This window comes from Coffea eugenioides, chromosome 6, assembly GCF_003713205.1.
Source record: "Coffea eugenioides isolate CCC68of chromosome 6, Ceug_1.0, whole genome shotgun sequence".
NCBI classification, from domain to species: Eukaryota; Viridiplantae; Streptophyta; class Magnoliopsida; order Gentianales; family Rubiaceae; genus Coffea; species Coffea eugenioides.
In genome coordinates this window covers 1,872,789-1,883,456 of record NC_040040.1, presented here as the reverse complement: position 1 = coordinate 1,883,456, position 10,668 = coordinate 1,872,789, and the positions used below count along the sequence as shown (strand labels likewise).

The 10,668-nt window shown below is 38.6% G+C and overlaps 3 protein-coding genes across 5 annotated transcripts; 2 read left to right on the top strand and 1 right to left on the bottom strand.

The window, feature by feature from the left end:
* The first annotated feature begins 3,528 nt into the window (after positions 1-3,528).
* Positions 3,529-5,109, top strand: LOC113772806 (nodulation-signaling pathway 2 protein-like). Its single transcript, XM_027317286.1, has one exon. The coding sequence runs from the start codon at positions 3,529-3,531 to the stop codon at positions 5,107-5,109; it is 1,581 nt and encodes a 526-aa protein (XP_027173087.1).
* Positions 5,110-5,759: 650 nt separating this feature from the next.
* LOC113775918 (gamma-interferon-responsive lysosomal thiol protein-like) lies at positions 5,760-7,557 on the bottom strand. Of its 2 annotated transcripts, XM_027320969.1 has the most exons (6): positions 7,069-7,557; positions 6,880-6,945; positions 6,586-6,717; positions 6,215-6,307; positions 5,910-6,122; positions 5,760-5,865 (listed from the first exon to the last, which is right to left on the bottom strand). In XM_027320969.1, the coding sequence occupies exons 1-5, from the start codon at positions 7,447-7,449 to the stop codon at positions 5,922-5,924; spliced, it is 873 nt and encodes a 290-aa protein (XP_027176770.1). In that variant the 5' UTR covers positions 7,450-7,557; the 3' UTR covers positions 5,760-5,865; positions 5,910-5,921. The 2 variants fall into 2 exon arrangements, with proteins under 2 accessions (XP_027176770.1, XP_027176769.1); XM_027320968.1 differs by having other exon boundaries at positions 5,760-6,122.
* Positions 7,558-8,245: 688 nt separating this feature from the next.
* LOC113775329 (protein TIC 56, chloroplastic-like) lies at positions 8,246-10,137 on the top strand. Of its 2 annotated transcripts, none has more exons than XM_027320158.1 (2): positions 8,246-8,925; positions 9,762-10,137. In XM_027320158.1, exons 1-2 carry the CDS (start codon positions 8,452-8,454, stop codon positions 9,993-9,995), a joined length of 708 nt encoding a protein of 235 aa, XP_027175959.1. In that variant the 5' UTR covers positions 8,246-8,451; the 3' UTR covers positions 9,996-10,137. The 2 variants fall into 2 exon arrangements, with proteins under 2 accessions (XP_027175959.1, XP_027175958.1); XM_027320157.1 differs by having other exon boundaries at positions 8,250-8,925; positions 9,758-10,137.
* Positions 10,138-10,668: the final 531 nt, after the last annotated feature.

Genomic DNA, 10,668 nt, shown 5'->3' with positions numbered 1-10,668 from the left:
GGATAGAGTATTATTTAACATATTATTTGGAATAATTATTATAATATTTTTTGTGATCATATAATGGGTGTAAGATAAAAAATAGTTGAAAATCTAAAAAGGTGGATTGAAAAATGTGTTTATGATACAAGCGATATAGTATCTGAAATAATTCAGCAATCCAAATAACTGCTGATATACGGACAAAATCTAATTTAGCCCTGGACGAATCCTACTGATTATATTGTTCCCGTATTAAATTCATTCCTTTTACCAAATCTTGGATTTCTGGGGGGCACGCGTGCATATTTATGCACTAGAAGTATTTTCTTCTCTTGAAGAGATACGCACTTTGTATCGGATTAATTATCTTCATTAGTCAGGGAGACCAAAAAACAAAAAAAAAAAAGCTAAACTGTCAAAAATGCTTCACATACGTTATCTCACTAATCCTGAGAATTAACTCTTCAGACATTTGACATTCCTCGATTTAACTAAATGGCCGTCTAGACTCTTCAAGTTTAAAAACGAACCAAAAAATAATAATAAATAAATAAATACCAATATTTAAGTGTTCCAGCTTTGTAGGCACTCAGTGTAGATCTTGTGGATTATTTGGAGCTAAATCTAAGTAGTTATTTCTGCTATTAATAGTTTGTACTACTATTTTTGTAATTTAAAAAAAAAAAAAAAGTTTATCGTTTTGCAAATGAACTGATATCTGGAGTCTTGACAACGTAATTAAGGAATTTGAAGAAACGACAGCTTTGTACAAACGTTAGCAGCAGATAGATATGGTAGTAAAATGAGACCCAGCAGCAACTAGTGCAGTCTCAAGCTTTGCCAATCATTCAAAGCAGCTAAGGTAGAAAATTTCAGCAAAATGACGAAATCATACACCATACATCCTCCCACATTTGGGAGGTAAATACGTTCTTTTAATTGGATTTCTATATTCCCACGTCCCATGTTGTTATCCAAATCCATATCTAAATCCAGATCGTGTGTAATCCAAAGCTTATGTCATTTTGGTTCCCTCAAATCCCCCCTGCAGGCAATTCGTCTTCACAGCAAAACCCCCCCTGCAGGCAAATGTAACATTATATATACATAGGTGTGCGGGGAGCAATGATTTAAAAATGGACATTTGACTGTGGTGCTTCTTGATTATTGGTAGAGTGTTGATAAGGCTGAATAGAACAGATACGCATCTGCTGGATGAGAAGAGGTTTTTATAGAAAAGTTATATCAGGTCCAGTAAACTGATAATAAGATCTCCATGCGTATACAAGTTTAGTAAACTAGCAGACGCAAAATGACGAAATTTAAAGATTTGCAAATCAGATTACCAATTCCCTAGATATCTTTACTTTGTGACTCTATTCTATCCTCATCGCCACTCGTTTAGGAAAAAAAAAGAGAGAAAAAAACATCTTTCTTGATTTCATGATATCAACCAAATCTCCAAACCATGCATTGCCTTCATTGTTCTGATCAGTTCTTGTGCCGCACAGTTCAAGCAGCACAAATTACTAGACAGAAGGCTATCTGATGTGAGTTGAATTGCAATATTACCATTCTTTCTTACAGCTCATCACTAATATGATGTGGCTTTCCATCCATTCACGTCTTGCCTTTGCACTTCCGGACTAAAAGAGAAAAAATAGTAATGATAAATAACAATAATAATAGAGTGAATCTTATATATATACTAACAGTTTTTACACTAACACTATTGGATCTAGAGTAAAAAATTTAAAAAAAATCCTATGGTAAATCTCATATACAAAAAAACTTTCCGTGATTACAACACGATACCTCATGTTTTGAACTAAATTGTAAAGTTAACGGAATCTGTTAAAATTAATGGGGATAGACGAAATGATAAAAATGCCCTGATGTAACTAAACAAAAGGCAACTCAACAAAATCATTTGGTTCATTCTCTAGAGAGAGAGAATTAGGGATTAAAGGATAGAACAGTTATATTTGTTAAAAATTAGCTATAAAAAATTATTTTTAGGTTCCAATAAATTATTTTCGTTAACTTTACAATTTAGTTCAAAGTATGAGGTGTTATTTTGTATATTTTGAAATTACAAGGAATTTTTTTGTATATTAGATTTACCACGAGAAGTTTTTTTTTTTTTTTTTTTTATCCTTAAATCTATAACGTATGTTGAGGGCGTTCACCTCGTTCCTCCTCGGTTTCGCGACTAGGTGAGGTGACCTCCGTAAGTCCCATGCCACCTCGATTTGTTGTCTCGCCCTCTGGGCCTGGCCTCAATCTCTCCGAGGTGGCTTCACCTCAGCTCGACTTTCTATCTGACATCTGACGTACCATTGGGAATGCTGACTTGTGCATGATAGAATGACATGATCACTGCTATGTCCTTTCCATCAGGCCTAAGTGACACTGTCAGCCTACGGCCCATGGGAATTGAAATTTATCATTCTTCCCATTATATTGTCTACTATAAATACCCTTCCATCCAAAGGAAGGGTACTTACATACTCTCACTCACACACGTACTAGAAATACTAAGACCCTTGCTTTTAGTTTGTAATTGGGTATCCGAACTGACTTGACCATCGGAGTGGGACCGGAAGACAATGCCTCATGCTCTTTGTGCAGAGATTTGATAGGTGAATTCCTTCGATTCGGTCCAATCATCCGGAATTCACCTCTTCATATGTATAAAAGTTACATTTCAAATTTAAATTTTGTATAATTGTTATTGCACACTCTTTCATCTTAAACTCACACTTTAAACAAGTTTCATTACTAATAGTACAAGTTATCAATACACATTTGTATACCGAACAAGGGGCGAAGATGTGAATTTAATTAGGATAATGGTGTGTGGATTTAGCCTTTCAATAATATTTTTTTTTCAAAAGGCTAAAACTCAATGGGAGAAGAAAAGACATGTAACATGTAACAAAACTACGTCTTTGTCTTCTTCCTAACGCACATTTTAATGGACAACCGCAGACTCAAAGTTCTTCTCTTAACCTTAAAGTGAAGAAGAAGATGGTGCAATTTGAAGCCTCAGCTGAAGTTTTGTCTCTGTATGTAATTTCCATTCAAGTTTCAACCGTGAAGAAGACATGTGGGCCCGTGTAGACCGCTAATACTCAAATACGTGCCTTCTTGTCAATTTCTCACCCTTTGAACGGGTGATTACTTCGAAAGAAATGAGCGATTACCGGGAATTGTTTGACTAATTTGTCTAACATTAAACAAAAAACATTACATCAAAGGAAAACTCCAAGATAGAAAGAGGACTCGTCATCAATACTCTATCGGAGTAAAAGCAATAATACTAATAATAGAGTGTTGGAGGCTCGTAATTCTCTTTTTATGCGTGTAGTAATTAATTTACGACCTAAATAATGATTTGTGCGTATATATATATATATATATATATATATATATATGGCCGGTGGAAATCCTATCTCTCCCAAGTCCCAACTCATTCGAGAATTGAGAGTCCTCCCCCCCTAGTAGTCAAAGCAGTGTATTAGCACCAAAGCAAAGAAAAAAGTGATGGGGTCCCAACTTCTTCAACCTTCATGGCCACTTTACAGCACAGTAAGTCTTGATCATGCTGGACTCCACAGTTTTCCGATGGATATTTGCATAGACGAACCGCACGACTTTTCTTCCTCATTCGCCACCGAGAAATCCTCTGGAATTTCCTTTGATTCATATTTTGCGGCCGTGACTTCCCCTGATAGCCTTGTTGAATTCCTAATTTTCGATGATGAGAAGCGAGGCGGGGATACCATGGCGCATATTATGGACGGCCTTGAGCCTATTTCGAGCAGTGGGGCGATCGAGGAAGATTGCCAATGGTTGGAGGAAAGCGATAACGGCGAGGACTATATTTCCTCACAGCTGACTCCGGAAGCAGACGCATGGAGTGCTTGCCCTCCAATGGAACAGAGCAAACCCGGCTCGGCATCCACCATGAATGCTACACCATCAGAGAACATGAGCCTGACTTTCCCTCCAGTGAACAACATGGGAACAGACACCCAATTGGGCCTCCATCACCTATTGACGGCTCTTGGAGAAGCCGTGGAGAATGGTCACCAGGAGCTCGCCGAGGTGATAGTGAGACGCATAACTGAAAGAATCGACCCCCTAGGAGAAGCCCTGGAACGCCTTGCCTTTAATCTTTTCCAATCCGCAGAGAACCAAGGCAGCTACCTCAGGCAGCAGTCCACCAAGAATTTTGAGGCTGCTTTCAAGGCTTTCTACCAGTGGTTCCCCTACGGGAGGTTTGCCCACTTTACTGCTAATTCAGCCATCCTAGAGGCTATGCCAAGTGACGCAGAAACAATTCATATAGTAGACTTCGACATGGGAGAAGGGATCCAATGGCCTCCTTTGATGGACTCAATAAGCCGGAAGGGAAAGTCATTGAGATTGACATCCATCATATCAGGAGATTCCTGTTGGGTTTTCGAAGAAACAAGGCAGCGATTGTATGATCACGCTCGATCTTTAGGCCTCAGTTTGAATGTTGAGGAGATGGCGCTGGAAGATTTAGTGGCTGAGATGAAAAGAACGAAGAAGAAAGGCGGTGCAAGAGAATGGTTGGCCTTCAACTTAATGGTTGCGCTTCCTCACATGGGACGGCGGGCCGACAGAAGTCGTGTCGTGGAGTTTCTAACGCTAGCGAAGGATTTATTAGTTTATTCTGCCGGCGATAAGGGGATCATAACTATTGGCGATGGAGAAGCAGGGGGCAATTTTGCAAATTGCCCTGAATATTCTTCGTTCTTTAACAGCCATTTCACACACTACCAGGCCTTATTCGAATCAATGGAGTGCAACTTCCCTGTTTATCTAGCAGAAGCAAGAATTGCTATGGAAAGTCTTTTCTTGGCGCCTTATGTTTCCTCACATTCCTGGTTCCAGCACTGGCAAGACGCCAGGGGTAGTCAGCCATTATGCGGGCTGGATGGCCGGAGGATGAGCAGAGACTGCTTGATTGAAGCCAAAGAAATCGTGAATGAACAAAAAGCTTCATACAAGGTGAATTTCCAAAAAGAAAACGAGAATGAAATTGTCCTGGAGTGGAGAGGTATTCCAATAGTAAGAGTTTCTAGCTGGATATAGGAGGGTAACAAATACCTAACAAAGTTTTGCACATAATCATGTGGTTAATTGATCTTGTATAGATTGAAGATTGATTATGTATATTCCAATCGTACAGCAATAATATAGCGCATATACGTGCTCAATATTTTGGAGGCCATTGTGGTGCAGTGTCTCACAACCCAACTTCAACATCTGCAACAGGGACCAATTTCAAAGAGGTGAATGATCAATAAAATTAGGAAAAATCGTTCAAAATATTTCTCATATTTTGTTAAATAAATTCTTTCGTCTTTCACTTTTAAAATCATAATTTTGCATCGTTTACTAAATAAAATAGGTAAAAATTGGTTTCAACCTAAATTTTTAATTATTTTTTTCCTTGAATTTATCACGTAATCCACATATGGCTATATTTTTAGGAGTAAAAAAATTAGATCTAATTTATAGTTAAACAAATGATCCGATCCATATTTATTTATTTTTTTTAAAAAGTAGAATATGACTGAATCATATTCATTATTTCTCCTAAAAAAATGAGATCTAATCTTTGTGTACATAAAAAATGATTACATGTACGTCATGCGATGATATCATGTTAAAAAGTGATGGAAACTTATGTTGTACTGATTTGGGATTCGAGTCCTCCCAATTAAATTATTTAAAAAAAAAAAAAAAAACACTGATTGAAATAGTATAACATCAGCATGCGTGCACAAGGGCCATAGCTTGACTCTGTAACTTCAACACGATGTTATTTTCCTTCTGTGATAGACATGGAAAGTGGCCTTCGGGGAATGAATTTTGGAGGTTCCTTCATTATCTCTGTGGCATTAATTGTATGTTCCTGGCTGTTCAAGTGAAGGTCCTGAAGGATCGAATTGTATCCCGCTTGTAGCATTCTCTGGAAAGCATGCCTGGATGGGATTCACCATATTAACTGAGTTGACCTCCAGCTTGTATGATTTGCAGGCTTGGGGTGTCAGTCTACCCCGGTAAGCTTTGCAGATGTAGGACACGAAATTCTGGTAGTCCTATAAACAGACAAAATAATCAGGAAAATGTGTGTGTGGGACTGTGGGTGTGTTTGAGAGAGAGAGAGTAAAAGAGAGATAGAGATAATAACTTCTCGAAGGGGTAAATTATTCACAAGCACCCATGGCACGAATCTGTGAGGGGGATTAAGACGAGCAGTTTCATCAGCATACCCTCGTTCAAGCTGCATGGTGAAATCATAGGAGCAGTAGAATCTGTTTATGTTGTAGTATAAAACTTGAGAAATATATCGTAATTTTATCCAATTAACAGAACAAAAGAGAGAGACAACGAAACAAGAAGGTGTTTATACAATTTTATCCAGTGAGACTGACTATAGTCTTGCCTTAGCATTAGTATAGTCGGTCTCTGCATAGTTATATCTTGCCATAGCATTAGCAGTATTTACATGGCAAGTCTCTGCAGGAGCAAAAGTTGGAGGTTCTCCTAAATAAGTTTTACCTTAACTGCCAGTCCTGTGCTGAGACAATTCGAAATAGGCGTCGAAGTCAGTCCCAGCGTCGGAAAACAAGATTGCCATCTGTTGTTTAACCGCAGCTGCTCTATGCAATATATAATCTGGTAATGCGTTCTCTGTTTTGTAACAATCCATGCAGTTCACAATTTTAGAGGGTTCCAACCATCATTAATTAGCTCGTCTTCGTTAATTAACAAACTAACATACCCATAAATCGTTATCTGATGAGATAGTTAGTACCATCACGTTAAGTAGAGCATATAAGAGGATTATTTTACCGGATTAGGCCAAGCGTAGATAGCACAGGCTTCCACCATGTTGAGTTTACATTCATCGGGACCGTGCTGCAAGCGCATGAAATATACTACTCCACTTTAATTTAGTTCCATAATATTAATCAGGGGAGAAAGCGAGCTCTGCAAAACTACCGGGTTAAATAAATTGTGCTGTCAGCTGTGGCTCTGTACCTGGCAAACCCATGCGTTATTTGGTGTAATTTGGGTGTTACCCCAAGGGACAAGCCTGAGTTGAACGATGGAGGCGAGATCTGTTTGAAACACCTTCACCAGTTGATTCACTATAAAGTTTGCGCAGTATGGGCACAGAGACTCGTAGTACAGGGACAGCACCACGACGTCATCATCATCTTCTTCTTCATCAGGATAGCCACTGGCGGCCGCTACAGAAGAATTCCTGATCCTTCCGCCGCGGAAAGTAATGCTGCTACTTCTGCTACCCTGATCTAAAGGCGGGGAAGCTGCTACAGCAGCAGCGGATTGATTGACCGCCAAAACAATGAAGAGACTTGCAAAGATAACAAATCCGAATGTTCGTTTCTGAGATGCCATTAACTCTTTGTTAAAGGATTTTCTGGTGCAGCTAGCTGCTCAATCTTCTTGCTTGCTGCTACACAAATCTTTTTGCTTTTTTTTTTTTTGCCCTTTTTCGCAGCTCGAAGAAAGTTATCGCTCGCTTTATTATGCCATCATCATACACTACTGATCTCCTCTTCCTTTTTATTTTGTTCATCTTTCCAACTTTTCCTTTTCTGTAAGACAGCACTTGCATTGGTCAGCTCTAATTGTTATAATCAATGCTCTAATTTATTTCTTCATCTACCTCCACTTTTCCACTTTGCTTAGTACTAAGCACTATATTATTATTATTATTATTATTTTGAATTCTTTTTTTTTTTTTTAACATCGGCAGCGCTGTGAGATGTGGAATAAATTAGTTACCGTATCGCTTATGAATTTCTTTTCTTTTAAAATAGATTAATAAAAAGAAAAAAAAAAGTAAAGCATCAGTTTCGTGATTTTAGAAATTCTGTAGGGGGCCCTACCCAGTATCCCACGTGATAGAGCTGTTGGCCCGACTCTTTCTTTGGTGGGCTCCAATCCAACAACCAAAAGATGAGTAGTGCAAAAGATGAAAGAGAGAAGGCAAAATCTGAAATAATTGTACTCAGAAGCTTGGGGAAGGGCAACAAGAAAGAAATGCCTCAGACGCAAGATTTGGGCTTCAAAAATCGCACTGGGCTGCCACAATTGTTACGAAATCCGCCCAATCTCTTCTTTTCTTATCAAACTTGTCAGTCATCCCAGGCCCTGAGTGAGTGATCAGTTCCCTAAACCTAAACAACTCCGCCCAATCTCTTTTCACTCACTACTACTAACTAGTAGTACTGGATGATTCATCCGTTTCAGCCAATAGTTGCTCCTCCATTGTCAAAGCTCTCTTTCTCATGGTTTTTGTCATTCTCAATTTATCTTCTCCCTACCCAAAGCCCCCGACTTCCCGCGATATGCATTTTCACCTCAAAACCCTTTAGGCAATAGTTGTTCCGTTCAATGGCCTCGCTCAACTTCGACTTTAACCCATTCAACGGCGACAACTGGTTCAAGAAACCCATCAATCTTGTCTCGCTCTTTGAAAACCTGAATCCCTTTAAACCCCAAGCCAGCACCCCAAATTTTGCAGCCTTATCTTTTAAGCCCTCTCCCAAAAAACCCAAAAATGAAGCCGCAAACCCCGGAAAATACGAGCAAATGCTAGACCAGTTCTACTGGGAGTGCGAGAATTTGCCGGATTATAGGCACACCCCTGAGGTTGAGAGGCTCCTAAATGAAGACCCCGTTTTTGAGAAGCTGGAAAACCCCACGCCCGAAGAGCTTGCGGAGAATGCCAAGCGGTGGGAAGAGTTTCGGGCCAGCCCGGTGGTCCAGTTCTTGGCCCGCGCTGAGGAAATTGCTAACAAAATCAACGAACTTGAGCTTAAAGAGAACTCCACCCCTTACAGAAAGGAAGACAGGAAACTGTGGAAGGTTTGCTGCTGATATTTTTTATTAGTATCAACGTATTTTGGGTTTACATGCTAGTGCTTTCCCCATTGTCACTTACAATTCGTTGCTATTAAAAAGCTGATTCAGCTTGAGCTGGTTTCCGATTCGAAATTGCGGAGGCATGAAAATTTGTTCTGTATTATTATGGGGATTCATATTCTCTCCTTTTCTTCTGTGGAATTGTTGCTTTGAATTTGGTGGTGGTTTTGATGAATTTTGGTCGAGTCATGTGAGAAACGTGATTACGGAATTCCTTCTTTTTCAGTATATGCGAATTCCACTTTGAATGTGAACAGTTTACTGTTAAAAACCTTCAATTTAAACCTATTTTTCGTTTTCAGCTAGTATCTAGCATTAGTGGTCATATTGTTCAAGGCTTGGATGATTGGAGGCTGTGGACTTGTATTCTTTGGTATTTTGTGTGATCGAGAAAATCAGTCAGCTTAAGTTGCAGCAGGATTCTATTGTTTAAAAAAAGTGGATACAAACAAATGAATGCCACCTTGAAGATTATCCTGAGTTTGAGTTTGATGGATATTGGTGCACTATATAGGGAACGTGATTACAGAATGACTTAAGTAACTCTTTTTAATTCAAAATTTATTGGAATTTCCATATGAATGTGAACAGGGTATTGTCACGCCTTCATCTTTGCTGTTTGATTTCGGTAGTACAAGTGGTCAATTCAATGTATTATTTATTGGAGGAGCTGCAGTTATAATGTTTACTCTGTCTTGAATACATTTGGGTCAAAGTAAATGCCTACTTTTGCTGTTCCAAATTTTTGAAGAACCTATTCGTGATATTTTTGAAGGCAGTCCCTAATGTACTTGGATTGGATGGGAGGCCAATGCCTAGGAAAGCAATCAAGACAAAGAGGGAATCTGATGATAAATTTTGGGATTTCGCTAGGCAGTTCTTCTTTGGTCTCTGGCGTTTCCGTCAAAGGCCATATCCACCAGGGAGACCGATTGATGTTGCTCAAGCTATCGGATACAAGAGGCTTGAAAGACGCTATTATGACTGTAAGAACATACATACAGAGGATTTGATGTATCTTAAGCTTGTGAATTATGTCAGCAGGATGTTATTTGTAATAAGTTTTTTGGTGTATTTGGGTCACTACCTTCTGAAGTGAATTATATGTTTGCCTTTTTTTGTTGCGAATGTAGCTGCTGTAGATGTCATAGTTCACTATTTTCTGACAACTTATTTCATTATGAGCTTCCTGGATGGAACAACTGAAAATGTTCTTTTGTTTCTTTTGGGTACATATATTTTGTAAGTCGTGCAGTACTACTAATTTTAATAAGTTTTTCCTAGTTAAAAACCATGCCCACTTATTGGTTATCCTTACCTATTTCTTTCTTGTTGCTACCTCTTGCCAAGCATTAAATTATTTGTACTTCATACTCTAATCCTATTTACACTGGGGATTTGAATTTAGTTGCTATTTTTTGTTAATCTAATGATGCTTTCAGTTTTTATGAAGTTATTTGAATTGTTAGTCCTGTTTTAATCTGACTGTAACTAAACTCCTTAGGTTAGATGCTCTGAATACCATATCTTACTCATATCTTGGCAATATATTTGGTCTTGGAATGTAAGGCAAGGCAATGTGTCCAATAGAATGGATGAAATATGAAGGCTTCTCATAGATGCACAGTTCCATTATCTTACTGTGTAGTGCATTACATGGCATCTAAATTGATCACATTCACATTT

What these genes read in the sequence shown, in the direction of transcription:
- LOC113775329 (XM_027320157.1), top strand. Translation starts at nt 8,452, where the DNA reads ATGGCCTCGCTCAACTTCGACTTTAACCCATTCAACGGCGACAACTGG. An exon ending in AAGACAGGAAACTGTGGAAG is followed by an intron (nt 8,926 to 9,757) that starts GTTTGCTGCTGA and finishes ATATTTTTGAAG; the next exon opens with GCAGTCCCTAATGTACTTGG.
- LOC113775918 (XM_027320968.1), bottom strand. Translation starts at nt 7,449, where the DNA reads ATGGCATCTCAGAAACGAACATTCGGATTTGTTATCTTTGCAAGTCTC. An exon ending in GCACAGGACTGGCAGTTAAG is followed by an intron (nt 6,308 to 6,585) that starts GTAAAACTTATT and finishes TTCACCATGCAG; the next exon opens with CTTGAACGAGGGTATGCTGA. An exon ending in ATAATTTACCCCTTCGAGAA is followed by an intron (nt 6,123 to 6,214) that starts GTTATTATCTCT and finishes GTCTGTTTATAG; the next exon opens with GACTACCAGAATTTCGTGTC.
- LOC113772806 (XM_027317286.1), top strand. Translation starts at nt 3,529, where the DNA reads ATGGGGTCCCAACTTCTTCAACCTTCATGGCCACTTTACAGCACAGTA.